Raw genomic sequence first — 26,833 nt, forward strand, 5'->3', positions numbered from 1 at the left:
TGAGATGACTGCAGCTTAGTGTGGGTGATGACCCAGGCCTGGACAGTCATGCTGAGAACAGCTGAGATCAGAAGTGCCAGCGAAAGGGTCTGGCACCCCATGCCTCAGTTAACTTGATTTCATCCCTGTCCACTGCCTCCTCAGGCCAGGCCACCACCATCTTTCTGGTCTTCCCCACATCCCCCCTGGAAGAGGAAGCTTCCTGAAGCTCAAGCTAGGTGGTGTGTCTCCAACGGAGAGCTCCGAGGTCTTCTCTGCACTTAATGTGAGGCCCTGCTGGTTTCAGCAGTGCGCTGGGCTCCCACCTCAGGGCCTTTGTGCAGCCCTCCTCTGGCTCCCTCCCGAGGAGCAGTTCGCAGAGAACGTGCTGAGGAATCTACTCAACAAAGCTGGCTGGCTTCCCACGACCTCAGAACCTTCGTTCAAATCCCGCTCTTGTCACAAACTGGTGGCGTTAAATGACATGTCACTTCTGGCTTCGTTCTCTTCATTAGAGTGGGGAAGGGATGTGCGGAGGAGATGACGTCGGGTGTTGCTATAGGTATACAGAAACAAACCTACAGACAAGGACAGTCTTGCTGTATACAGAACGATACGTTCAAAGACAGACAAGACATAAGGCAGATGCTAGAGGGGAACAAGCAGAGGGGTGGGGTGGGTGGAGGGTATCAGACCTGAGAAGGCCCTAGTCTTCCTTCGTTCCCTGTTCTTACCCGGGGTCTCTGAGTCTCCAGGTTTCCGGACAGGTTGGCCACAGGCTGGGGGCCAGAGACCTCCGGGCCTGCAGAGGGCGCCTGGTGCAGTAGAGCAACCTGCTCCCGGGCGGGGCCGGGGCTGCGCAGTCATGATCGCCGCCGAGGCCGCGGCACAGTCCGCTCTGCCTGCTGTGCCCGGTGCTGCGGCGGCCGCCGGAGTCTCAGAGCGCGAGGAGCCGGCGTGGCCGTGGGTGAGCTCGGGCCCGAGGGGGAACAGGCGTGGGCCGGGCGGTGCAGGCCCGGGGGCGCCGGCTTCATGCCCCAGCCATGACTCCTGCCTCGTAGAAAGATGCCCCGATCCGGGCGCTGGTGCAGCGCATCCACCAACTGCAGGCTGAGCGCGCACAGGCCTTCCGCCGGCTGGAGGAGTGAGTGCGGGCGCAGGGATGGGCAGGGGTCGCAGGGTTCAGCCCCCGGCCCACTCCGGGGGTGGGCGTGCCCAGGGGCGGAGCTGGGTCCCCGTGTGGCTGCGTTGTCAGAGGTGAGGTGGGGTTTGCGGGGGGAGCAGATCTTTGCTTTTGCTCGCAGGGACCCAGGGCGCGTCCCCACTTCCCGACGTCCCACTCCGTGTGGCGTCTCTCCCTTCCCCAAGCGCAGAGGTGGGTTTGTCTCGGGTTCCCCTGCGGCAGTCAGAGAACGTCCTCCACACTCTGGGCTCCAGGGACACTTCCCCGGGGAGCTTTCAGGTGGTCGATGCGGGTGCAGGGCCTGGGGGCGTAGCCTCAGGACCCCCACCTGCCGCAGAGGCCACCGTCAGTATCTGCACAGCGGCCCGCCCTACGATTTCCCGCGCTACCGGAGCACCGTGCACGAGGTGACCCAGGCCTTCGCCGCTGCCTCGCGGGAGGTGCTGGCGGTGGAAGCCGAACTGGCCGGGCGCCGAGCGCAGCCACTGCTCGCGGGCCACGTGCGCAGTCTGCAGCAGCTGGAGGAGACGCGCCTGGCCACGGTGAGGCCCCGCCCCCAGCCGCTGTCCCTTCCTCCGTGACTTGTGTCTCCAACTATGGGCCACTGTGCGCCCCTTGGCGGAGGGGCCAGGCTCCAGCCTCCCAATCCCACGCCCCCGGCGCCCCAGACCCCACCTCAATCCTTCACTAAAGTTTCACTTGAGATTCTCCTGTCTCTCCTCTACTGTCCCCGCTACTTTGATCCAGGTTTTGTTTAGTCCCAGGCCCCGCCCCCAGCCTCAACGCTATCCCAGGATGCCCAGACCCAGCCCCTGCAACGCTTCTTCCACCTCTGGCTCTTCCCGAAGCCTGAGGAATGGTCCTCAACCCCCTGCAGATTGAGGGGCGTGGATTTCCAGACCACGTCCCATCTCAAGTAACCCGAGATCCCAGCCTAGGTTCTGGGCCTGTCCTACACAGCCAATCCTGACCGAGATACACTACTATTCCCAGGCCAAGGCCGCGTGAGGCCACGCCCACGGCGCTCTTTGCGCCAGTCTAAGGCCCGCCCACGCTCCCCTCCTCCTCAGAAGCTCCTCTCAATCCCAGCCTCCTTCCGTGCGAAGCCCTTCTAGACTCCCTGCCGTGGCCCCACTCCCCCTGCGCTGCCTTTCTGGGTGCTTCAGTGTCTTCCTGATCTGTGTGGGAGGGCGGCGGTGGTCCTCTACCCGCGGTGACATTTTCCCTGCTGCCCATCCCCCTCAGGTGGCCCTGCTGCAGCTGATGGGGGCGCCAGAGCTGACGGGGCAGGAGGATCCCCTACAGATGCATCAGCTGAAGATGAAGTGAGCGCTGCCTCCCAGGGGCTGGCCATGCTACATTTGCACATGCCCCCTCGGGCACTGTGCCCCCTAACTAGCTGTGGCCCAGGCCTGGCACGGTTAGACCCAGCCGACCCTCTGGACCTGCGCGCAACCCTTACGGAGTGCACGTCAGAGTCCTCACCTGGTGGCTCCTAGGCCTACAGCACAGGCTCCCCCAGTGCACACACCCTGCAATCTCACACCAGACTCGCTGTGTATTTCCAGGACACAGATGCACACCTCACACATGCCAGTCCTGCTCACATGGCTGGACTAGGAGCTTGGACACAGTCTCCCAGGCCCCATGGGGCACACGCTTGCACATTCCTGCCCTCAGCTCCCCAAGCACACACACATGCACACCCACTTGACCTCTGCCATCGTCACGCTGCACACCCTCCTGATGGCACCCACCCACCCAAGATGGCCTTTTCTCTCCACCCACTTTGACCTATGGGACCACCCCTCCTCCTAGGCACCCAAATTGTTCCCCCAGCCACTAGCGCTGCCTGGGGGACTGGCAGTGGGCAGGAGGGCCCGGAGCTTGCCACAGCTCTCTCAGAGCTGCACAGCGCCGGCTAATTCGCCCCATCTGGGTTTTATTTATAGTTCCTATCCGCTCTTGTAGGGTAATTAAAACCATGGAGGCAATCAGTGAGGTTCTTCAAGACCTTAAGTTTGATGCGGAATCTTCGGAGTGACGGTGGCTTCCCAGGGACACACGGAGCATGGGAAATGGGACGGATGGCGCCCAGCCCAGCCCTGACTGCCAGCTGGCTAGGGTTGCACCCTGCTGAGCTGCTGACCTTCCTTGAGTTCACCGTGCCTCCCAGAATAAAGAACCTTTTCTCTAGAGCCGTTCCACTGTCTCTGTCCTGGGGTGCTGGAGGGGGTGTGCCTGGGCAGGGGGCCCCACAGGGACAGGGATGGCAGGTGGACGACTCTACCCTCCTCCTGATCTGTAGAAACTCGGGTGTTTTGAATCACACCATCCAAGGAGTTTAGAACCAGATATTTCAGAGCGTGGAGAGAAAGAGTCTGAAATTCTGGGAGGTAAAGATTGCAATCCCAAAGGATCATTAAGATTCCTCATGCCTCCCCAAAACCCTACTGCTCCCACTCCAGCCCCAAACTCACCTTCACAATCAGGGCACCTAAATAGCTCATTTATTTAAAAAGACTCTGGAGGGGTCCTGGGTAGGGGGAAGTAATAACTCCATTTTACCCCCAGCCCTGGCCAGGGTTCTGGGCAAATCAGCCCACCATCACTAGGGTGCACCCAAGGGTGGCCTCACATGGAGGCCAGAGCTGTCGTGGCCCTCGGAACCAGGGCACCCACCCCAGCTGCTGCTGAGGGTGCTTGGGTGCCCTGAGGTGAGGGTACAGAGGTGACCCCCAGTCTGGGTGCAGCCCCCAGGTCTCCATGAGGCAGGGAGGGTGGCCCCAGCTCCTACAGCTTATCTGGCAGGACCTGCGGGTAGAAGGGAAGCCAGGCTAAGCGGGAAGTCTGGGAGGTGCCAGCACCACAGAGCAGTTGAGGCACTAGTTCAGGTCCTGGCCATGCCACTTTAAGCTGGGTGGCCTTGGGTAGGGTACTGCCCATCCCTGGGCCTTGGTTTCCCCCATCTGAGAAGTAAGAATACCTATCCATCCCAGGGGGTGTCCTGCAGGTAAAGCGCTTGGCACAGGGCCAGCATGCAGTAGGCGCTCATACATGCTAACCGGGGAGAGTATGTCCATTCATCTGAGGATGACATTCCACTTTGGACACTTTCAGGGTGTCAGACGCTCTTACTAGGCTGAAGGCCACAGGGCCAGGCACACAGCAGGTGTCGGGTAAATGTTGATAAATAAGAGATGGAGGAGGGGATTCCATCTCAACAACTCTAAGACTGAGGTCTTGGGGGGGCGGGGCACGGCCTGTGGCCACCTGAAGGGGCCCCGGTCTCCCTCCCTGCCTGCCTGCCCACCTGGGCCCCGTTACCTCTCGCCGCGCCGCGTCTGCCCGTGGGCAGGATCCGCTCGTCCTGTGCTTGGAAGGAAGGAGGCAGTGTCCGGGGGCTGCGGACCTCCCTCCCCTTCCCGTTTTCCTCCCTGCCCCCGCCCCTCCAGCCCTCTCCCGCCGGTCCCTCCTTCCTACCTGGTTGCGGGTCTTGTGCGATTTCTGCATCCACGCTCGCCACTGGTCGTAGAGGCGGAAGCTGAGGTTCGAGCAGTATGCGTGCTTCTTGAGCCAGCCCAGAAACTGCTTGAGCTCGCGCCGCACCGGCCCCGAGCTCGGCTCGCCGCCCCGCGGCTCGCACGCCCCGCCGCCCGGGCCCGGGCGCTCTGATGGGGGGCGGAGCGGCAGCGTCAGTGCGCGCCCGGCAGAGGGCGCGCGCGGGCAGGAGAGGGAGGTTCCCCGGCGTCGGGCGGGGGCGGGGGGGGGGGGGGGACCGCATTCCCCTCGGGCACCTCCCTCCACGTTTCTCTGGGACGAGGTCCTCTCCACGGCCCAGCATAGCAGCCCAGCTGCGCCCCCGAAGAGATGGAGGGTAGGAGAAGAAAGGGGCTCCTCCTCCACATCTCCTCCAGGAACCCGATTCCTGTGGCCTGAGCCAGGTGTGAGTGGAAGGGAGGGGGGCGAAGGAGAGAGGCCAGGGCTGGAGGGGTGAGACGCAGAGACAGAGCAGGGGTCAGAGAAAGGGAGAGAGACGCTGAGGAGAGAAAGCTGGATAGAGAGAGGCAGAGATTGAGAGATGGGGACAAGAGAGATGCAGGGAGGGTGAAGCGATGGAGGGCAACCAAGGAGATGCAGAGGGACAAGAGATCGAAAAAAAGGGCAAGATGGAGACAGGGCAGGAGCAGGGCAGCCAGAGACCCTGGGGGTGGAGAGACACAAAAACCAAGAAAGGCAGAAAGACAGAAAGACATAGGAAGAGAGTGACAGAGAGACAAAGAGAGGAAAGTGTGAGGAGACACTGAAGGAAGGGGACAGTCCACAGGACAGGCCTGAGAGCACGAGCCGGTGGGATCAGGAGTGGGCCAGGAGGACCAGATGGGAGGCTGGCCTGTGGGTCCAGCCACGGTCCGCAGCCAGCCCCAAGCAGGCCGGCGGATAAGGACATCGGCCTCACTTCATAAATAACACCGGGGACCCGCTGACAGGCCCTGGCACAGCCCCCACCGCCCCTGCCGGCCTCCCCCGGCCTCCTCAGCCTCCCCGATGGACGCAGCCGCCTGCTGGCTCCTGTGCAAGAATCGCAGGTGCTGGGCACGAACAGGGGCCAAAGCTCAGGCCCCTCCCCGGTGCTAGCTCCCGCCTACCCCCAAACCTGGAGGGGCCCGAGCTGGGGGCTCGGGAGCTGGCTAGAGCCCGGCTCTGCCCCTCCCTGGCTCTGGGTCCCTCTCTGGGCCTCGGTTTCCCCGTCATCCCATGAGCGTGGGCCTGGAGTTCCAGTGAACTGAGTTCAGATCCCTGTGTGACCTTGTGGGCTGGCTGAACCTCCTGGGGCCACAGGGTCCTCACCTGAGAAAAGGGGGCCTCCTTTGGGGTGAAACCATGGGGGGAGCAGGGGATGAGAGCCTCAAAACTGCTACCTGCAAACACTTAGGTGGTGCCCACCATGATGGCACTTTCCGTGGGTTCCCTCATCTAACCCTCACAACCGCCTGAGCAGGCATGACTGTCATCCCCATGTTCCAGATGGGGAAGCTGAGGCCAGACATTTCAGGCAACAGATTTCACACCATTTCGCAAGGCAGAGAACAGAGGTCCATGGTCTTAGAGAAACCCCAGACCACAAGGGGAGTCAGACCCAGGCCCCTGATCATCCCCATCTGCCTACCTTGATCAGAAGGGGAAACTGAGGCCCATCAGAGGGAGAGCTGGCAGCCAATTGGCCTCAGAAGTAGGGGTCTCAACCTCACTTGCCCTTAGGGGCTGGGGAGTGGTAGAGGTGGGTGAAACGAGCTAGGTGGGGACGAGGCAACTAGAGTGAGAGCCCTGAATTAAGGCGTGGTCTTTGCTGATGGGGCTGATGCTGGCTATATGCTGTTAGATTTTCTAGACAATTTTTCTAGGGAATCTAGGATATTTGTGTTAAAACGTCCTGTTTTTAAGTGTCTGCAAGTAGATCAAACTTTTTTTTTTCAAATGACAGACCAGAGAAAATAGATCCAGGGGCCATTTTCCGCCCCTGGGGCCACCAATTTGAGCCCTCTGCTCTCTGGGAGGAAACAAGGAAACAGAAGCCCGGGCTGTTTGGGGCTGGTCCCCACACCACCCAGCCCTGTCGGGGTCCTCACCGCTGCGGGGGGTGGAGGCGGCCGTGGGGTGGCTCCACTCGCTCCAGATCCCTGCCTTCTTGGAGCCATAGATGCCGAAGGGGTTACAGCGCACTTGCACGAAGTAGACTGTCCCGGGCTTCAGGCCGGCCAGGCGGCACGAGGTCTGGTTGCTCACGTCGTCCACCACCTGGGCGGCAGGGGCAGAGTCAGAGGTCGGGCGGGGTCGGGGTGGGGGAGGGGGAGGGGGCGGGCACCTTCCAATCCACGCTGTCCTCCACCCGGTAGCGGATCTGGTACTTGGCTTGGAAGAGGAAGTCCTTGAGGGCAGGCGGTGACACCCAGCGCACGCTCAGCTGGTCCTCCAGGCCCCCGACACGGCTCACGTGCACGTCGGGCGGGGGGTCGGTGGTCACTGAGGGGCGGGGCAGGGCTTAGTCAGCGGGCTGTCCTCAGACCTGGTTGGCCCATGTCTGGGTTCAAATCCCAGAGCATGTGGCTTAGGCGGCACCTGCCTCTGTTTGCCCCCTCCCACCTCAGGATGGGTGGATGACATTCGATCATATTCGGGAACCACTCAGCTCCTAGAAGCACTCAGTTAATAAAGGCTGTTATCACCATTATCCTCTGTAATGTCAGAACCTACCCCTCCCTGCAGGGAGCTGTGTGACAGCAGATGCCGCCAGGCCACGGGGCTGTTACTATCATGCCCTGGAGGCGAGGGGGGCGGTCAGGCTGCCAGATGCCCCGGGGAACTCTCCTTGACCCCCTGCGGCCTGCCTCCGGCTCCCTCCTACTTTCCGGAGGTCCTCAATACGGCAGCCTTGCTGGGGGCAGAGGGACGACTGAGGCTTAGAACGTGTCCGCGGCAGCCTTAGGACTTACAGAAACAAGGCAGGCAGCAGGCTGGGGGGTGACGACCAGCCTTCCGGGGATCCTGCTGGGAGCCCTGTGGGCAGCAGGGAGGGTTGGCCTCTCCCCCTGAGGCCTTGGTGAGGGGCCGAAAGGGTTAAGGCACAGGCTTGCTTGGGGCTGAGAAACACCCTAATTAGATTAGGCCCAATTCTGCTCGCAGATCATCCACTTCCTGCCTCCCGCCTGCACCCCCCCAGCTCCAGGCCGCTGCTTCCTGGGGCGCCTCCCGACCTGGGCGCCCCCTCCCAGCTCCCTGGGGCCCCCTCCCGCACACCTGGGCTGCCGAGGGGGAGGCGGCCAGGCCAGGTGTTCTCCGCAGAGTGGGGGTATACTGGCTGCTTCAGGGGGCTGGGGACAAATGGGTGGATGCCTAGCTCCTCCCTGTCCCAGCCAGCAGGGTAGGACCCAGAGCAGCAAGCACAGCTGGGCTGAGAGCAGGCAGGATCCCTGATGAGCCAGGCTGGCCCTCGGGGCGGTCCTCACCCACATCCAGGATGTCCAGTGTGAGCACATCGGAGCGGGCTGAGCCCAGCCGGTTGGTGGCCTCTACCCAGATCTCGTAGGGGGTAAAGAGAGCCAGGTCCTTGGGAATGTGGCAGGAGTGAGGTCCCACCGTGTGGTACTCCTCACATGTGTTGTCCTGCCCGTACCACCTGCAGGGGCGGGAGGGAGGGGGCGAGGACACGTGAGGGTCCCTTTGGGCCCCCAGACATCCCCACGGCAGCCCCAGAGTGCAGACTGGACACCGGGACTTAGAGAGGGCTGGCTTTGTCAAGGCCACAGAGCCAGGCTGGAACACACGTCACCCGAGGGCTACCACGAACCTCAGCTTGTACTTGAGGGAATAGTTGGTGTGAAGGAAGGTTTCCCCTTGGGCCCCCGGCGTCCAGCGGCATGTCAGGTCCTTCATGTTCTTGGACCAGCAGCTGATGTTGAAGGGTTTCTCTGGGGGCACTGAGGAAGGGGGTGCAGGGGGCTGAGGGTCTGGACTGGCTGTGGACAGGTACAGGAGCTCCTGGCCGCCAGCCAGGCCCCCACCTCGGAGTGGACATAGGGTGGGCAGAGTGGCTGTTGGCGGAACTGTCTGCACGGCTCTCTTGAGGATGGGTGGGCTCCAGGCGCTCATTCCTCCACAGCAGCCTGTACCTCTCAGCCTGAGCCAGCGTGTCCACCCTTCAGCCCCAGGCCAGGGGGCCCATGATTCATGCCCCTGTGCTCCCAAGAGCTACCCCTGGGCATCCTAGGGGCCCACTTACGGCCAACATAGAGGCAGGAGCCGGCCAGGATGCTGCCGTCACGGGCGTGGCACACGAGGTTGTCCCCCGACTGCTGCCTGGATCCGTTGAGGTTGGCCAGGGCAAGGGCCAGAGTGGAGGCGTTGAGCACTCGGGAGAGCTCGCGGGGCAGGCGGCGCCCGTTCAGGGTCCAGTAGAGGCCCTCGGCAGTGGCCCCTGGCGGGTCCCCGTGCACTGAGCACGTGGCCTGCAGGGAGGAGCCGATGAGGAGCGTGGGGTCCTGGGGGCTGATCACAGCCGTGTCTGGGGTCAGAAAGGAGCGCCTGTCAGGCCTGGGCTGGAGCCACCCTGAGCCTCCCACCATGCTGGGATCTCCAGGACTCATGGCAGTCCTGGAGAGGAGCTGCTTATTAATGCCCCCCCCCACTTACAAATAAGGAAACTGAGGCTCGATTAACTGCCCAAGGTTAGTGGCAAAGCTGAGATTCAGCCCCAGGACTGTCTGATTCCACAACACTGGTCCTTCCAAGTCACTTCATCACTGCCTTGCTCAAGGCTCTCTGAGTGGTTACAAACCGCAGGCATAAACGCCCACTCAGATCCAAGCCACTCGTGCTTTGCACACAGTTCCAACCACCACTACACTCTGCTTTTTTCTTTGTTTTTCATTTCACTTTATTTTTGGCAATTAGAAATAACAGATTGTGAGTTCTTTCTCTGATACCCCCAGAACCTCACACGTAGCAGGTGTCTCTGTGAGGAGAGATGCTTCTAAAAAGAGCTGCCCTCGTCCCTACTAGAATCCTGCTCATTTTACAGATGAAAAAACCGAGGCTCTAAGAGATCAAGTCCTAAGGTCACTGAGTGAGAGAAGGACACACTATTTAAACCCAGATTTGTCAGTCTCCAAAGTTCTGTTCTGCGCAGCCACTGGAACTGAGGGTGGCTGTGGCGAGCTCTAGGCCCCCAGCCCCATCCCAAGGGACTTGGCCTCATTGAGCTTTCCCTCCACTCAGTTTTCCTGATCTGCAAAACGAGAACAGGAAAGCTCGCGGTCCTCGGGGCCATGGTGAAGGTCAGGTGGGACGTGGCATCCTGAGCGGGGTTGTGTGCGAGTGGGGTGTTGGGCACAGGGGCCTTGGGCTTGCCATGATGACACCCTCCCACCTGCCTGCTGCTGAGGCAGCCCAGGGCTTCCCCTTCTGGACAGCAGAGCCTGAGAGGAGCCTGTTTTTTAAGCCAAGGAGAAACCAAGCCTCAGAGAAGGGGGAGGGGATGCACAGTTTAAGCCCATGACGGCCTCTCTGAGTCTGTCTCCCCATCTGGGAAGTGGATGTCATGGTATCAGCCATGTGGAGTTGTTTGAAAGGAACGCAAATGTTGCCTCAAGGACAACGCTGTGGGACCTCTCAGCCAGGCTGACCTGGGTTCGAAGGCCCCCATCTCACTGTGGAAGCCTGGTCCAGTCATCCTACTTCTCTGAGCCTCTGGGAAGGGGTCTCTCCCTCCACCAAGAGCGGTGTGGGACTCAGGCACTCCTTCGCTCATTAATTCATTCACACGGAGCACCTACAGTCTGCCAGGAGCTGGGGGCACAATGCTGACCAAGACACCCTTTGTATCTAGATTCTTGCCCTTGTGGGCCTTGAATCCAAGGGAGCAGCAGGAAAAAAAGAAATAAATATCTAAGAGAATAAATGAGAGAGAAAGGAAAGCACAAGTCAGTGGTGGTAGCTCAATGGCCTAGGAGGCCTGTCTGAGGAGGTGGCATCTGAGCTGAGACGAATAAAATGAAAGAAATAGCCATGAAAATATCTAGGAGAGAGTGTCCAGGCAGTGGGAGCAGCAAGTGCAAAGGTCCTGGGGCAGGTATGAGATAAGGTCTGGGAGGTTGGCAAGGGTCTGATGTGCAGGGAGGAGTTATTGCAGGGTTCTGAACAGGGGAGGGATTTACATTTTAAAAGGATCCCCAGGCAGCTGTAAAGAGGGACTGCATGGGGGCAGGGGGCGAGGGCAGCCCAGCTTCCCTGAGATGGCAGCCAAGGACAGGGTCATCCTGGCCCCTTGGGAGGCCCCTTGAATGCTAGCGGTGGCCTTGTGCCGGCCCTCACTTCCCTAGATGGGTGAGGTGGGGTGGACACGGTTCCTGGGGCCGGCCTTGACGATTTTCCGGGGCAAACTTGGCTTGAGGGCCATGTCTTGCTGGAGCCTGGGATCGCAGTTGCGTTGGGGCTTGGCCCAGGGCTCGCTGGAGGTCTCAACGTCCGTGCGAAGGAGCCGGATGAGCGGGCCAGAGCCGAGGAGGCGGGGGCGGCGGGGGGCGGGGGGCCAGGGGGCCGCCCCGGAGGTCCCAGGCAGCCAGCCGCCCGCTAATTCGGAATTCCTTCGGCATGAACTCGGGCGTGCCAGCGTCTCTGCCCAGGCCCACCCACCGCTTCCTGCCTGGGCCCCCCCAGCAGGGTGGGAGGCACTGCCAGGGGTGCCCAGACCCCAGGACCACTCAACCCTCCGGGGATGGGTCATGCCCCTCCTGCCCCCCTACCCACTGCTACAGCCTGGCCAGGAAGGGACTCTCTGGGGGGTCCTGGCTGGGGGGCACTGCCCCTTGGCCACACCCGCCTGGCCTGGGATGGCGTGGCCCGCCTGCCAGCAGCTGCAGCTGCCCTCCCGGGGCCGGGCGGGGGACGGGGCGAGAAGGCAAGGCCAGGCGGGCCTGGACAGGCCAGTCCCCCCTCCAGCTCCAGCAGGAAAGGTCAGAAGGAAGCCTTCTCCTCCCGGGACGTGGGTGCCGATCCCAGCTGGAGCACCTGGACCAGTGGCTTCCCCTGTCCTGTTCTCAGTTTCCTCCTCCACAGAGTGGGAGGAATGGCCGTTCTACCTGCTGGGGAGATGAGTGCGAGAGATCACGAGGGCCAGAGGGCCTGCCTGGGACGCTGAGGATTACAGCTGCTCCCTACCCTGGGGGTCCGGCTGGCTCCACACTCCCTCCAGGCCTCCCCAAACAATGGGCCCAGGAGCCTGAAACCGGGGTGCAAACATTCCAGGCCAGGAGAAGCAGCAGCCCACTGAGGTTGGGGGAACCCTTGGCCTGGTTTGGGGGGCCTCCTAGAAGCAGATCCCTGGCCAGGCTTGTAGACAACCCTCCCCCCCTTCACTCCCTGCCTCCTGCCTTTCCCGCAGAGCTGGGGCCTTTAAAAGTTTTTTCCTCCCCGCTTCCCAATCTGGAGCCACCGCCGTTATTAAAAGGACACCATGTGTTTTAAAAGGGAAAAGTGTGAGATTCTCTACAGGCAAGGAGGAGGGTGGCCTCCATCCTGGGGTCCTCATGAGGGTCCCCATCTCCTGTCCCGCTGGTACCTGCAGACACTTTACGACCCACTCGCCTGCTGGTCAGGTGCTAAGACACACCATAAGTAGAAACATATTGCGGAGGTGTGAGAATCTTATTTAATTTCTTCCCCCTTAAAGGAAAAAACACACGCACAGCAATCGCCCCCCCACTACCTTCGCCTGCTGCTCTACAGGCTGGGAAACAAAGCATCACTAACAGTGGCATTCACAGGCACTACCCACAGCCTGGCAGAGCTGTCAGGAACCTGGGAGGGCCCGGCACAGCCCCTCACCTGCCCAGGCGCGTCGGGCATGCTGGGCTTTTGGCAAGTGCCCCCAGGGGGTGCCCGGACCCTGCCCTTTCTGGAGGAGCATCGCAGGAGCCTGCACCAGCTCCGTGCAGTGCAGGTTGGCCTGGGGCATAGTGTGTGCCCGCCCAGGTGACCTGTGCACCTGGACAGGGTGCATGGAGGGACTGTGGATGTTCCGGGCATGCTGTGCCTGCGTGCATGCCCCTGGGTTGCTTCCCCCTCCGATTGAGTGTGTGACCACGAGTGTATGTGTGTCAGGGATGGAATGTGTGTGTGTGCCTTGATGGTGTGCGAATGTGCATCTGGGATGCAGTGTGCGCAAGTCTGAGGGTGAGGGTGACGGGCCACAAGCCAGTGTGAGTCTTTGTGTGTCTCTGGGTGTGTCCCAGAGCGGGTCTGGATGTGGAGACGGTGTGCTGGCGGGGGTGTGCATCGGGTGGGGGGCCGGAAAGTGCCGGAGGCCCGGACCTCCCGAGAGGGCAGGGGTCCCGGCCTGCCGAGCTGTGGGTTCCCAGTGAGCTCCCCCCACTCACGGCTGGGCCCCGCGGTGCCCGGACTCGCTGGCTCCTGCTCCGTCTCCCTCTCACCCACTCTCTCACAAAGATTTGTCTCGCTGGAGGCTTCCAGCCCAGCGCGGCGTGGCCCGGAACGGTTCGGAGCGTTGCCGGTGGCGGGGACTCCGAGGACCCCCGCGCGGTGTCCCGCCGGGGGAGGGCGGCGGCGCCGGCCCGCGGAGAGGCGCGTCCCCGGGGACCCCGGGCCGCGCGCCAGGCGGCCAGAGCGGCCCCCCTCCCGCCCCGCCTTCCTCGCGGGGCTCATCCCTCCACCCGGGGGGGCCCGCTCGGGGCCGGCACCCAGCGCGCCTACTGCGTGCGCCCCCGCCCGAGAGCGGTGCCCTACGGTCTCCGCAACTCCGAGTCCTCGGACGCTGTCGCGTGCGCCCGCCTCGTCCCAGCGTGCAGAGGGTTCCAGGCCGCCCCGGACCGGGCGTCCTCGGCCCGGCGGCCCAGGTAAGAAGGCCTCGGGAGCGAAAGCCGGACCCTCGGCCCGGGGACTGCGGCGTCGTGCGCCCTGCAGGTGAGGGTGCCCCGAGGGCCGCGCCGGGGGCGCCTTCCTTTGTTCCCGGGCCGTCCAGGTGGCGCCTGCGCCCCCTCCCCCCGCGGCTGCCCCTGGGGCGCAAGCTTTCAGCCCATGAGGGAAGGGGAGAGCAGGGCGCCGGTACTCACCGGCTCCTGATCCGGCTCGCGGCGCCCCGAGGACGCAGAGCAGCAGTAGGGGCAGCGGCGGCGGCGGCCGCCGCGCGGATTGGGCGGCGGGGCCCGGGCGGCCGGCGGGCATGGGGCCGGCGCTGCCGGGGTCGCGCAGCGGGCGGCGGCGGCGGCGGCTCAGGGCGCGGGTCGGGTGCGGGAGGGCGCGGGCCAGGCAGCCCGCACGTCGCTGGGCGCGGACGCGGAGGCTGGAGCAAGTCTGAGCAGCCGAATTGACAAGGCGCTAATGCGCTGCTGGCCCCGCCCGGTCCCGCCCCCGGCCCGGCCCGGCCCGGGACAGGGGGCGGGGGGGGGGGCGGCAGGCCCCGCACCGGCCTCCCCGCCGCCCGCCCGCCCGCGGGCACCGCGGCCCCACCCGTCCGGCCTCCGCCCCGCCGCGCACCGCGTGCTCCCTGTCCCGCGGCCCAGAACCCCCCCACTCAACCCCTACCGACCTGAGACCTCCTTTTCCAACCCCGCCAGCTCCAGGTTCCCCAGCCCCAATCTGGGACCCGGAGCCCCCAATCCCTTGTCCATACCCCCGCCCACTTCCCTGTACCTCTGCTCTGTGCCCCTTCAGTGTTCCCTGCGGCCCCCAGCCCTGGCCCACTCCTCCCCGCCAAATCCTCGGTCTCGGCCCCCACCCCAGCTCTGGCCCCGCCCCCCCCCGCCCCCCCCACTGAGCGGTCCCTGAGCCCCGCCTGCTCCCATCTCCAGCCCCCCTTTCTCCCCAGGGACCTGAAAGTCGCCCCCCCCCGCTCCTGCCCCACGCCCTGGGCGCGCGGGTCCCCCGGGTCTCAACCCAGCTCTCCCCCTCCCACTTCATCCCGCCTCTCCTCGGTCCTCCTTGCGCAGCCTCAGCCCCAGGCTTTGCTGGAGGGAAAGACGGAGAAAAAGCTGGAAGGCACGGAGTCCCCAGGCCCTCGCCCTGCCTCAGCTGTCCTCTTCGAGCGGGACGGGGCTGAGGTTCTTCGGGGGCGCTCGGGGGCCTCAGGAGGGAGCTCTCGCGTGGGCCGACTGGGAGAAATGAGCCCTCGTGGGAGCGGAGACGGGGGCCTGCGCAGGTCCCATACGCGGGCAGGAGGGATTCTCAGGAGAGCGGTAAGGAGGCCCCCCTCCGCACTCACTGACACCCCCCCACGGAAAAATCCGCTCAGCGGCCCGCGGGTGGGGTGCGCCACGCAGTGAGTAATTGCTCCGGCGGCCGCCGCCCGCCGACTCCAGGTAACGCCGGCTGCCCCGAGCGACGCATAGTTTATCTTCCTTTTCTTGCGCAGGGATCCTTCTCCATGTTATTATTTTTGGCCACTGCTTGGCTTTCGGGACCCCTCCCGGCCCGGACGCTTCATCTCCCTCCTCTCGGGCCCCCACCCGATTCAGGCGCCCGCGATAAAAGGACGCCTGGCCTCCCAGGCTGAGGTGGAGGGGGCCTGAAATGAGAGTTCCGGGGCGCCTTCTGCCCTGCAGTTTGAGTCCCAGCCCTGCCCCTCGCCGCCAGCCCTGAGAGAGGAAGGGCTCTAACTCCTCCTTCCAGAGATTCCCTTAGAGAACTGCCCCTCCCTCTGTGTCCCTAACCAGCCAAGGGGGAAAGTGGCTGAGGGGCCTCAGGAATGCCCACCTCCTTTGCTCCAGGCTACCCTCCATCGCTGCTACTTGGGTCCCTAACACACACCCGAGACGGTCAGAAAAGCAGCTTGAAGGACCGGATCCTGGGGGCTCTGCGCACCTCCGGCTAGTCTGGACTACAGATGAGTTTGTGAGGGGAGAGTAAAGCCCTGGAGGGGTGTGCAACTTCACCAGGGCCGAGCAGGCCTCTGGGTCGGTTTCCTTCCCGCACAGCGGAGCCAGCTAGGGCTTCTGTGGGAAGATTCAGTGCAGCAGACGGCTCCACAGTCTAAGTGCTTAGCATAGCCCTGGGCACTGGGGGTGTGTTCTTTGGAGCAGAGGTGGTCCCCAGGCCTCAGTTTGTCACCTCTGAAAAATAAGGCCATAGTCCCAGCTGCCAGGTGGTCCAGAGGGTTAAGTTGAGGTGGCAGTTCTTGGCCAGAAGTGTGTTTCCAGGTTATGTGCCATCCTCCCCCACCACCCCTGCCTCGCAACGTCTGACTCCCTCCTGGAGAACTTCAGCCTTCTGGAGCAAAATCTTGATATTTTTCCCCCCAATCTCTTCTCTTCCCCCAGTCACTCCCCAGTCTGGGGAAGAGGCTCCACCATCCACCCAGGTGCTCAGGCCCGGAGACCTGGAGGCACATGTGATATCTGTCTCCCTCGCTCATCCCCCACGTCCAATCCATCAGCAAATTCTGTTGGCTCTGATTCCAAAACACATCCTCATTCTGCGATTCTGACCCCTTCTCCCCGCCCCAGCTGGGTCCAGGCCTCACCACCTCCCCCCGGGAGGCCACCGGCCTCCTCCTGGGCTTCCGTGACAGGGCTCCTGCCCTTGTCTGCACAGCAGGCAGAGGGAGCTTTTAAAAGAAGCAAAGCGGGTCTTCTCTGCGCCCCCCCCTTCCCTCACCGCTCCAGCCACTGCAGCCCCCTTTCCTCAAACACATCAGACTTGTTACTATCGCTGGGTCTTTGCACATTTGCTGTTCCCTCTGCAGAGAGGCAGTTCCCTCAGATCTGCCCCCCCCCCCCCCCGTTTGCACCTTCTCTTCCATCAGGTCACAGGTCGTGTCACCTTCTCGGAGGACTCCCCCACCCTTCTCATGCATCCTCTAACCCTTTCACTTTTTAAAATTGCCTTTGTAACACAGCTCTTCCAACGTCATCTTTCTTTTGCTACTAATTTTCTTTAGACAGCAAGCACTCTGAGAGCCATTAGGACCCAGTGCTGGGCCCAGTGAGGGCCGCAGGAGAAGAGCTCAATGAACATTTGTAAAAGAAAGGATGGAGAATTCTCAGTCCCCCCAAATATCAACAAAACAGTCCCAGCGAATCATGCTGCCTGGGGTCCCAACGAGGCCCATGCCCCAGACATGCTGTGTGACTCAAGCCGGTAGCCACCCCTCTCTGGTCCTTATCCATAGAAGGGTATGGATCATTTGGATTTCCCAGTTCTGCCCAGCCCTTGAGTGTGCCCTCTGTTCTCTGAGTGACCTTTACCCCATACCTTTGACTTTAAAGAAAGAGATTTGACCCCAAAGTGTACCCTTCCCTGCCCCAGGAGCTCCCAGTGGCTTAACCCCTTCCTCTCCGGTCGCACCACCTCTTTGCGCAGGAAGGGTAACCAGCGTTGAAGGAACTTATGGCAAATATTGACCGAAGTCCTTGAAGGTGGCTGGGAATGTACCAAGGGGGCAGATGGAGGGAGGGCCCCACTTGTGCTGGGGGAGCGGCTCCTCCTCAGTCTTTCACGCTCTGCGCCTAAGGACTAGGTTGGTGGGAGACGCTCCAGCCCCAGCTCCCTGCGTAATTCCAGAGCACTGACAGGGCAGCAGGCGCAGGGGGGCGGGGAGGGGGGCAGTGGGAGGCAGTGGTAACAGCACCTTCAGGGGTCCGTGGGGACACAGAGTCAGTGGGAGTGAGGAGGGCACAGAGCTGCCTCAAGCATGCGGAGACCCGGAGCTCATGGCCCCTCAGGATGGTAGTAGCTGCCTTGTGCCCTGGGCCAGTATTCCTGGGAACTGGAGACAGTGAGGGTCTGGCCGGTACATGGGGCTGTTGGCAGCAGAACCCAGTTTCAGGACCTGTGCACGGGAGAAGGTGGGGCTTTGTCATTTCCACCCTGGAGGCTGAGCCTGGGGACCTGGGATGCCCAGGTCCCAAGCTTTCTGCCTTCTGTACTTAAAAAATTCAGCCCCCATAGGTACTGGAGGTGGGGTCTCAGAAGTGCCCAGCTGCCTAAGTCCGGGTCAGGGCCAGTTGCACCGAGCCACCGAGACCTAGGTTCCCTGCACCTCTGCACCCTGCAGAACCCCGGACGTCCAGGTTCCAGGAGGCCCAGTTGTGTTGGGGGGGGGTGTGACACACAACTGTGCTCCTTGCCCCTCCCCCTCACGGTCAGCAAGCGCCGGCGCCAGGGTGCCGTGCCTCCTCCCCAGCCTGTACCCAGCTTGGGGGTGGGGGTCAGTGGGGTCGTGGTGAGGGCGGCAAGGGACAAAGGGCGCTTGTCCGATGGCCGCCCTGACCTCCGCTGCCGCTTCCCGGACGCCGGGCCCGCCGCTGATTCACACCCAGGCCGGCCGCAGCGCCCCGAGCCTGCCGCCCCCGTCCGGGCCGCCCCGGGGGGTAGGAAGTGGAGGGGGGGCGAGGGGCGGCGCCGAGTCAACTTTCCCTCTTAAGCCCCGAAGGAATGTCGGCGGATTTCCTGAAACCCGACCCCGGCAGCCCGCCGGCCCTCCCGCCCCTCACCTGGACCTGCTCCCTCGGGAACGGCAGGAGGGGCGCGGGGGCTCACCTGGGGGGCTGGGGTCAAGTCCTCCTTCCGCTCCCACCCCTAGCGGCCTCATGGAGCGGAAAGGGGGGTGGGTGGGCGGCAATCAAACCCTCTCACTCCTTCTCTCCAGCGACCTAGGCTAGCGGCCCAACCTCTCGGGCCTCAGTTTCCCGTTCCGCAAAAGGGCGCGGGATGTCCTTCCTTCCTTTTGCGCCTTAAGCGATTCCTCTAATGCCCGACGCCCCCACCGCCAGCCTTCGCAGGAGTCGGCCCGCCTCTCTATGCTTCTCTAGCTCGTCACCTGAGCCGGCTCTCTTTGCCACCCCGAACCTCAGTTTCCTCACCTGTAAGTTGGACAACGCTACCAGTGCTTCCTTATAGGGCTGTCGCAAGAAAATCCCTGGGGAGTGTTTTGCTTGGCGTGAACGAAGGACAGTAACTGTGGAAGGCTTAAGCGCGCGGGGATCCGGCATCGGCATGTGTGGGCTTGAATTCTGGCTCAGCCGAGGGGGCCTGAGTTTCCCACCTGTGAAATGGGGGACAGTATTGGTTATAACCAATGGCTGTTTCCCAAGGCGCAGGCCTGGCACGCGGTGGATTAGACGCGGGGTTCCCTCGCACTCGCGCAAACGGCGGGCGGGAGGCCTCGCCACAGGGTCGCGGCGGCCTAGCCCGGGAGGGCGGGGCGGGGCGGGGGAGGGTCTGCGCCGGGATCCAGATGTTCGGGGTCCTCCAGGCACAGCCGCGCCTGATTAAGCCACGTGGGGGCCGGCGGAGGCCGCGGAGATGAAAGAGCGGCGGCCGGCCCGGGAAGGGGGTACGCCAGGCCCCCCCGGGTCCCCTCCTCCTCCGCCGGAACCTGCGGCGCCCTCTGACCAGCCGACCCCGCGTGGCTGTCGCCCGGTCTGCAGGGGCGGAGCGATGCAAGATGCGCTGGCGGCGGCGCGGCCTGGGCAGGCACCTGCGCGGGGCACGCCAGCGAGAGGGGGACATCTTTGCAGGGGACTCTGGCTTAGAGGGGCGCCCCCACTCCCACGCCTGACGGAGAGGAGGCTAGGGGGACTTCCTAACTGGAGATTCAAGGGGCTACAGTCTGTCACCTTGGAGTGTGGCAGTTTTGGAAGCCAGAAGTGTCCCTGTTGCCTCAAGTTTTCCCAGGAGAAGGAGAAATTTTAGCAGCACTCGCCTCACCCCTATCTGCACCTCTGTGTCCCCTCCCACTCAGCCTGAGTCGAGGGAACCCCAGTCTTGGGGGGCAGAGGCAGGATACCCCAAGTCTGTGGATCAGGGCTGGGCCAGAGGGAGATGAGGCTCGGGGAGCCCCGGACAGGCGGGGAGGGCTTCCTGAAGGAGGCGAACTGCGCACAAATTACCTGCCCTCTGACTTGGGTATCAAAGGAGAGGATGCCACAGACCTTCCCAAGGACTTTCGTGACGCAGACGTGCGAACCTCACGACCCTCCATTTCCACTCTCTGGCTGGGCTCCAGCCCTACTGCCCTCCCACCACCTCTTCCAACAAGCTCCTGCCCACCTCAGGGTCCTCGCTGTTCCCCTTGCTTCTATTGCCCTCCCTGCTTGGCCAGCTCAAACATCACCTCCTCCTGGAGGCCCTCCCTGATCCCCCTGGCGAATAGACCCCCCTCCCCCACCTCATCACCCTATTTGTTTCCTTTTGGCCCCTAGATCTGGCTGAGATCTCCTCGCCCGCGGACAAGAGGGAAGTGTCATGGCACCACTGCGATGGGACAGACGGCGGCCCCATTATCCACCTGCCCCGCCCCGCCCGCATCTCCACGGTGCCGCAGCGCCGCTCCCCCGCCCCCCATTCCCAGGCTGCCTCGCTCGGGTGACGTCAGCGACCTGGTCCCCGCCGCCGCCGCTGCCGCCGCATCCTCTACGCCCGCCAGGAGCCGGCGTCCCCCGCGCCCCTCGCGCCCGGCCCGGCCATGGCTTTGGTCGCGTTGATGCCGCTCCTGCTGCTGCTGCTGCAGCCTCCGCCCGCCAACCCCGCGCCGCCCGCCCGCGACCCCTTCGCCCCTCAGCTCGGGGACACGCAGAGCTGCCAGCTGCGGTGCCGCGACCGCTACCCTGGTTCGCAGCCCTCGCAGGTGAAGCGCATGCGGCGCCAGCCGGAGGACCAGTGATCTCTCTGATGGGGGAGGGGCTGGGGATGCGGTTCCCTCCGTTGGGAACGGGAGACAGGGGTTCCACGCAGGGGGAAAGGGTCGGAAATGAGGGTGGCTCCCTCCTGTGGGGGAAGGGTTGGGGTCCCTTCGATGGGTGCGAGCCCAAGGGTCGAGGTTTCCTCCGATGAGGTAGGATTTGTGGATGCGGGTTCCTCCGATGAATGCCGGGTTGGGGGGGGCGTCCCCAGGGTGCGGCGGGGACTGAGGCTCCTGATGTCCCCTCGCGGGATCTGGCTGCACTCTGCTGCGCAAGGACCCTCGGGGCGCCCAACCTCCCCCTCCCTCAGGCCTGACCGTCCCCTCCCCCTCCTCCTCCACCCCTGTGGCTTCCTCATCGTCCTTCCTCCCACGTAGCTTAGCAGACCCCACTCATAGCCTCACCCTCGTCTCCCCGCAAGACGAATCCCAGTTTCCCCAGGCCCAAGGGTGACAAACACCTCCTCCTCTGAGCTCCCCCTCCTTCCTCAGGCCTGAGAATTCTCCTCAATCTCCTCCTCCCTGGAGCCTGGCGTGGGGGGTGGCATTTCCCTCCATCCTCCCCAGTTTTCCGACCATTGCCCAAACCTAACATCCTGCAGCATCCGTGCCGCTTCTCAAGCCTCCTCTCCCTCTCTCCTCCTCAGAGTTAAGAGCCCCTACTAATATTCTTAGCCTCCCCACCTCATCCCAATCTCCCCAGATTTGGAGGGGGAGGCAAATCTTCTGCCTCCCCCCCTGAGTGCTTCCCGCCTGAGAACTGTGCATCCTACTCCCAGGCGGAGCTGGAGGAGGAGGAGGACCCCTCGGAGTCCCCGCATGAGTATGACAGGGCCGTCCTGATCAGTGCTTGTGAGCGTGGCTGCCGCCTCTTCTCCATCTGCCGGTTTGTGGCCAGGAGCTCCAAGCCCAACGCCACCCAGGTGGAGTGTGAAGCAGGTGCGCGCTGGCTGGGTGGGTCAGGGGAGGGAGAGGAGACCCGGGCAGGGCAGGGCCGCCTGGTCACCCCCTCCTCCTTCCACAGCCTGCGTGGAGGCCTATGTGAAGGAGACGGAGCAGCAGGCCTGCAGCGAGGGCTGCTGGAGCCAGAACCCCGAGCCTGAGCCTGAGCAGGAGCAGAAGGTGGGCGCCCTCCCACCCGTGGCCCTGGGCCCATCGCCTGCCCCCTGCGCCCCCGAATCCGTCCGTTGCGCTCCGGGCCTGCTGGGTATCCTCTGTTGAGCCGTATCACATCTCAAGCCTCAGTGTCATCTCTGTGTCGTCGGAAGTGCTCCTCCTGCCACCCCTGCCCCTGCCACCTTTTGGGGAGTAAATGGCAGGAAGCAACCACCATTTATCAGGCATTTGTCCTGGTCCAGGCCTGACCACAGCCTGTGCTAAATTTCTCATGCCACCCGGAGGCACCTGGGACAGTGCCACTCCCATTTCATGCCCGTGGAGCAGCTGCCCAAGGCCACACAGGCGGGCTCTGCAGAGGTGGGATTTAAAGCCAGTGCCCCCAGGGCTTGTGACCCCCCCCCCCCGACCTTACTCGTCTTCAGTGCCCCAGAGCTGACTTTACTGCACCTACTGCATGCCAGGAACTGCTGGTCTAAGCACTTTCCTTGTGATGACCTGTCATCTGTAGAGTTCAGAACTGAGGTTCAGGGAGGAGCAGCCTCCCAAGCACAAACACAGTGCCCCCCGCCCCCCTGAGAGAAATAACTGCTCACCCGCCATAGTCCTTGAGTGCCTCTAGGCAACGCTGCACTAGGGGAAAACACAGGACCCAGCCTCACAGCCGGAGATCCCGGGGCTGGGATCCCCCAGAAAGCTCTTCCCCCCTTCCCCTATTTTCCTCCACCTCCTCCAGGCTTTCACTGTTCATAAAAGCCCACTGCACTATCGTTCCTTCTTGTTCCGAGTTCTCTCCTGACACTGTCAAAATCCTAACGATGATGGTGACGTTTTAAATAATAGCAGCTACTACATATTAGGCACTTGTGCTGTACTATTGTCTAGTTGAAATCTCATAGCAACTCCATGAGGGAAGAGAATCATCCCTATTTTAGGGCTCAGAGAGGGCAATTCGCTTCCCAAGGGCACACAGCCAGCCAAATGCAGCACTGAGGTCTGTGGTCATTGTATGAAGCCATGTTGCCCCAAATCACTTAGTAAATTCTGATCACAGTGAATTCTCCCCGCTCCTCTCCCATTCGTTAATGCCCTACCTTGGTGACATTTCTGTACCTTGGGCCTCCCCTTTGCAGAGAAAAGTCCTGGAAGCTCCAAGCGGGGCCCTCTCGCTCCTGGACTTGTTTTCCACCCTCTGCAATGACCTTGTCAACTCTGCCCAGGGCTTTGTCTCCTCCACTTGGACATACTACCTGCAAACTGACAATGGGAAGGTGGTGGTGTTCCAGGTGAGGAGTTTGGCAGGGGCCACACCAGAGTGGTGGATGGGTGGTCGGGGTAAGATGTTGGGAGGCATTGGTTCTTGGCTGATGGGATGCAAAGTCCATTGATGTGTAAGCTTCAGGCACAGCTGGATCCAGTGTCTCACCTCACCCCTTGACTCTGCTTTCCTTTGTAGTGGCTTCATTCCCAGGCAAGCACTTCCCTCCTGATAGCAGGGTGGATGCTTAAGGCTCTAGATTACGGCCTTTCTGGAGTTTGAACTAGGTTGGGACTAACTGATTGGCCTTGGCTGGGTCAAATGACCACCTCTCAGCCAATCCCTGTGATTCTCCTGGCCTGGCGTGGATCACCTACATTCTTACTTCAGGAGCTGGAGGATCAAGATACGTCAAGGGGCCCACAGTAGCAGGGAACAACATCCCTGACATCGTAGTCCACAGCCCCTTGGGAGGGTGTTCTCCCTATCCCCAGGGGAACTAAGTGCCAGCTGGGCATGGGATGATGGAGCCTGCATGGGGCACAGAGAGGTGCTTCCCAGGGCCAAGTGGTGCCTTTATAAGGGCTTTTCTGTGCTGTCTTGTTCCCGACCTAGACCCAGCCTGTGGTAGAGACCCTAGGGCACGAGGGGGCCCGTCTGCAGCGAGTAGAGGTGACCTGGCGGGGATCTCACCCTGAGGCCTTGGAGGTACACGTAGGTAAGGTCCAAGCCAGGACCACTGCTCCTTCTAGGGGTGGCTCCACTGTCATAAGGAGTCCTCCTGTCAAATGAACCTTCCAGGACTGGGATTTCTCTCTCAACTCCTGGAGTTCCTGGGTCTCCCAGTATTCTGTGGTCCTTCTCCCAAACTTCCTTGGTCCGTCTCCCAGGGTTCCATGGTCCATCAACCAGAGTTCCTTGGTCCATTAACCAGAGTTCCTTGGTTCATCTCCCAGAGTACCTTGGTTCATATCCCAGGCTTCCTTGGCCTGTCTCCCAGGCTTCCTTGGTCCAACTCCAGGGTTCCTTGGTCCATTGACTAGGAGTCCTTGGTCCATCTCCCAGGGTTCCTTGGTCTATTTCCCAGGATTCCTTGGTTTGTCTCCCAGGCTTCCTTGGTCCAACTCTGAGGTTCCTTGGTCCAACTCCAGGGTTCCTTGGTCCATCAACCAGGGGTCCTTGGTCCGTCTCCCAGGGTTCCTTCATCTGTCTTCCAGGGTTCCTCAGTCCGTCTCCCAGGGTTCCCTGGTCTGTGTCCAGGGTTCCTTGGTCTGTCTCCCAGGGTTCCATAGTCCATCTCCCAGGGTTCCATGGTCCGTCTCCAGGGTTTCTTGGTCCGTCTCCAGGGTTTCTTGATCTGTCTCCTGGGTTCCTGGTCTATCTCCCAGGGTTCTGTAGTCCATCTCCAGGGTCCTGTAGTGCGTCTCCAGGGTTTCTTGGTCCATCTCCAGGGTTCCATAGTTCGTCTCCAGGGTTCCGTGGTCCATCTCCAGGGTTCTGATCTATTCCACGACTCCATGCTCTATTGCCCCAGGTGTTGGCCTTTTTTCTTCTCTCCATGGTTGCTCTGGCTCTTGTGGAAGGCCTGGAGGCCACTGAGAAGTGGCCCATCTCTCAGATCCTGTAGGTCCCTTGGACAAGGTGAGGAAGGCCAAGATCCGAGTCAAGACTAGCAGCAAGGCCAAGGTGGAGTCCGATGAGCTACAAGACAATGACTTCCTCAGTTGCATGTCCCGGTCGGTGGCAGGACCCTGGGAGTGGGACGGGGGTGGGGCTGGAGAGGAGGGTCTCTCTGATCCCACTAGGGCCGCTGAACTTACCTGCTGGGTGGGGCAGGCGCTCGGGGCTTCCTCGCTGGATCCTGGCCTGCTGCCTCTTCCTCTCCGTGCTGGTGATGCTGTGGCTGAGCTGCTCTACCCTGGTGACTGCACCTGGCCAGCATCTCAAGTTCCAGGTGGGCAGGGCCCCGGGGGAGGGGTGGGAGGACAGTGGCTCCGTAGTCCTGGATTGGGCCACCCTCTCTCCCATGGAGGCAGGGAGCCCTGACTTGCTATGTGACACTGGGCAAGTTTCTTCACTCTCCTATGAAATGGGGGGAAAAACACTCACCCCGAGTAGGGTGACCTGAGATCAGGGGTGGGAAGAAGCCTTGCCTGGGTGCGGGCTCAGAGCCCCCCCTTCCTCCCCCTGCAGCCCCTGACCCTGGAGCAGCACAAAGGCTTCATGGTAGAGCCAGACTGGCCCCTGTACCCTCCCCCATCGCACGCCTTTGGGGACAGCCCCCCACCCTACAAGCTGAAGCTGGATCTCACCAAGCTGTAGGCCTCGGTCCGCCTGGGGAATTGTTCCTCAGGCCTCCTCGCCCTGTGCTCAGGAGTCCAGGCCAGGGTGGGACCATCCTTGGGCTCCTCCACCCACAAAATCCTTCTCTCTACAGGCCTGCCCCTCTCCCCCGGGTCCTGATGTCTCTAGGGGGTGACATCTGGCCTTGCTTCCTCCCTGCCCCCTCCCTAGAGCGAGCTTCTTCCATCTTCTATTGTGTAGCTTCTTGAGTATTTGAACCCCACATTCCTCTTCCTCCTCTCTCCCCTCTCTGGGGGGCTGAGGCCTCAGGGGAGCCACCTTGTGCTAGGGCTCCCCCCGTCCCCACCCCACCTCTGGAGATCCAGCCCCAGGAGAGGAGGCCCCTTCAAGAGGAGGCTGTGGGCAGCGCTGAGGCTGGGGCCGCAGCTTGGGGGTTGGGAGGAATAAAGTGTGTGTATAAAAGACGTCTGGACTGAGCCTGCCTCTGTTTGTCTTTCTGTCTGCCCTTGAGGGAGTGGCCTGAGCATGGCCATGACCCCTGCCTCCCAGGCCCTTTCTGAGGTGGGGGAAACCCCGGGAACTCCACGGGGCTCAAGAGGTGCGAACCAGCTGCCACCTGGAAGGACAGCCCCTCTGCTGCCCAGCCCACATCACACGCCTGACTAGGGGTGCCCCTGGAAAAGTGACCTGTGTCACCTGCTTGGCCCGGGTGGGTCAATGCCCCATCCTGGCCCCCGCCCCCGCGTCTCTCCGTCTCTCCTGTGAAATGAACAGTCACATCTTGAAGAGGATGCTCGTTAGTTTTGTGGCCATCTGGCTTCCATCCCCCTTTCTTTTGGGGATGGAGCTCTGCCCCTTGGGGGCGATTTCAGGGCACTGACCATGGGTCTTCTCCCTTTCCCTGTCCATGGGGTCCAGACCTGGCATTCTTACGCTGCACTTTGCATTGCAGATGAATCTTGCAGGACAAGAGCAGCCCGCCCTGGCTCTCCACCCTTCCTGTCCATTCTACAGAGTCCTTGAGATCCTTCCAGTAAATCTCCTTTTAGCTTAGTCGACTACAGTTGTTTCTGTTGCTGGCAACCAGAGATTCCTGACTGGCGGGGGCCTCATCTCCTGGGGAGAGTTCGGGATGAGGGGCTTGGTGGTCAATGGGGCAGAGGTTTCCAGGAGCTGATGGAGGCCTGTGGGCGACAAGTGGGTGAGTGGGGGAAGGCGAGTTAGAGGGAGCGAAGTGGGCCTGGGTATAAGCCCCGCCACCCTCCACCCTGCCCTGTGTCCCTGGAGGTTGCTCCACTTGGGCCCTCTGCCTTCTGACAGAATCAGCCGGGGGTGGGCGTGGGGGGCACCTGCAGGAAGCAGGAGGAAGGAGCAGGAGAAGACGGGGTGTCTCCACCTGCATCCCCCAACCCAAGGCCCCAGCTCCACCAGGCGGCCCCTCCATCTCTCTGGGAGCCTCCGTCTGGATGTGGCAACAGCCCCCCACTGTTGCTCACGCTGCGTGCTGCACCACCCCGTCAGGTACCCGACCCTGACCACACCTTTGCAAATAGCCTCGTTATTACACCTCTTCTGAATCGTCTCTTCTGAATGGCTCCTGCTTGCTGCCAGGATCTTGAGCATTAGGGTTCAGCACAAAGGTGACATGGGCCCCTGGGTGTCATCCTGGACCCTCTATGGGGTTTCAGGGCAGCCTCTAGAAACATCACCAGGAGTGAGACCTGGGCAGAAGGAAGAAGCCAGAGCAGGCCAGTGCTGCCTGGTAGAACTTTCTGCAATGACAGTATCACCCCCAGCCGCA

General features: G+C 62.2%; 3 protein-coding genes across 12 annotated transcripts; 2 read left to right on the top strand and 1 right to left on the bottom strand.

Annotated features, from left to right (window-relative positions):
- Positions 1-571: 571 nt before the first annotated feature.
- REX1BD (required for excision 1-B domain containing) lies at positions 572-3,358 on the top strand. Its single transcript, XM_008544241.2, has 5 exons — positions 572-946; positions 1,041-1,123; positions 1,500-1,704; positions 2,408-2,487; positions 3,134-3,358. The coding sequence occupies exons 1-5, from the start codon at positions 845-847 to the stop codon at positions 3,204-3,206; spliced, it is 543 nt and encodes a 180-aa protein (XP_008542463.1). The 5' UTR covers positions 572-844; the 3' UTR covers positions 3,207-3,358.
- A 297-nt stretch (positions 3,359-3,655) lies between these two features.
- CRLF1 (cytokine receptor like factor 1) lies at positions 3,656-14,029 on the bottom strand. Of its 6 annotated transcripts, none has more exons than XM_070586645.1 (9): positions 13,789-14,026; positions 8,943-9,224; positions 8,511-8,640; positions 8,170-8,339; positions 7,029-7,186; positions 6,793-6,961; positions 4,646-4,833; positions 4,490-4,532; positions 3,656-3,976 (listed from the first exon to the last, which is right to left on the bottom strand). In XM_070586645.1, the coding sequence occupies exons 1-9, from the start codon at positions 13,898-13,900 to the stop codon at positions 3,963-3,965; spliced, it is 1,266 nt and encodes a 421-aa protein (XP_070442746.1). In that variant the 5' UTR covers positions 13,901-14,026; the 3' UTR covers positions 3,656-3,962. The 6 variants fall into 6 exon arrangements, with proteins under 6 accessions (XP_070442746.1, XP_070442743.1, XP_070442745.1 ...); XM_070586642.1 differs by having other exon boundaries at positions 4,476-4,537; positions 13,789-14,025; XM_070586644.1 differs by having other exon boundaries at positions 4,490-4,537; positions 13,789-14,024.
- On the top strand, positions 13,435-25,496 carry TMEM59L (transmembrane protein 59 like). Of its 5 annotated transcripts, none has more exons than XM_070586648.1 (10): positions 13,435-13,572; positions 19,876-20,300; positions 21,134-21,293; positions 21,379-21,476; positions 22,604-22,756; positions 22,927-22,941; positions 23,344-23,446; positions 24,347-24,464; positions 24,565-24,682; positions 24,922-25,496. In XM_070586648.1, the coding sequence occupies exons 2-10, from the start codon at positions 20,139-20,141 to the stop codon at positions 25,048-25,050; spliced, it is 1,056 nt and encodes a 351-aa protein (XP_070442749.1). In that variant the 5' UTR covers positions 13,435-13,572; positions 19,876-20,138; the 3' UTR covers positions 25,051-25,496. The 5 variants fall into 5 exon arrangements, with proteins under 5 accessions (XP_070442749.1, XP_070442753.1, XP_070442751.1 ...); XM_070586650.1 differs by lacking the exon at positions 13,435-13,572 and adding an exon at positions 14,676-14,910; XM_070586649.1 differs by lacking the exon at positions 13,435-13,572 and adding an exon at positions 18,182-18,536.
- Positions 25,497-26,833: the final 1,337 nt, after the last annotated feature.

The sequence above is a fragment of the Equus przewalskii genome, chromosome 20 (genome assembly GCF_037783145.1).
Source record: "Equus przewalskii isolate Varuska chromosome 20, EquPr2, whole genome shotgun sequence".
Taxonomy (NCBI): domain Eukaryota; kingdom Metazoa; phylum Chordata; class Mammalia; order Perissodactyla; family Equidae; genus Equus; species Equus przewalskii.

Bases quoted from the DNA above. Each gene is read 5' to 3' on its own strand.
- REX1BD (XM_008544241.2), top strand. From the start codon at position 845: ATGATCGCCGCCGAGGCCGCGGCACAGTCCGCTCTGCCTGCTGTGCCC. The intron at 1,124-1,499 runs GTGAGTGCGGGC...CACCTGCCGCAG, and splicing joins GCCTTCCGCCGGCTGGAGGA to AGGCCACCGTCAGTATCTGC. The intron at 2,488-3,133 runs GTGAGCGCTGCC...CCGCTCTTGTAG, and splicing joins ATGCATCAGCTGAAGATGAA to GGTAATTAAAACCATGGAGG.
- CRLF1 (XM_070586646.1), bottom strand. From the start codon at position 13,900: ATGCCCGCCGGCCGCCCGGGCCCCGCCGCCCAATCCGCGCGGCGGCCG. The intron at 8,641-8,942 runs GTAAGTGGGCCC...CCCCTTCCTCAG, and splicing joins CTCCTGCCTCTATGTTGGCC to TGCCCCCAGAGAAACCCTTC. The intron at 7,187-8,169 runs GTGAGGACCGCC...CCCGCCCCTCAG, and splicing joins ACTGGACATCCTGGATGTGG to TGACCACCGACCCCCCGCCC.
- TMEM59L (XM_070586648.1), top strand. From the start codon at position 20,139: ATGGCTTTGGTCGCGTTGATGCCGCTCCTGCTGCTGCTGCTGCAGCCT. The intron at 20,301-21,133 runs GTGAAGCGCATG...TCCTACTCCCAG, and splicing joins CTGGTTCGCAGCCCTCGCAG to GCGGAGCTGGAGGAGGAGGA. The intron at 21,477-22,603 runs GTGGGCGCCCTC...TCCCCTTTGCAG, and splicing joins AGCCTGAGCAGGAGCAGAAG to AGAAAAGTCCTGGAAGCTCC.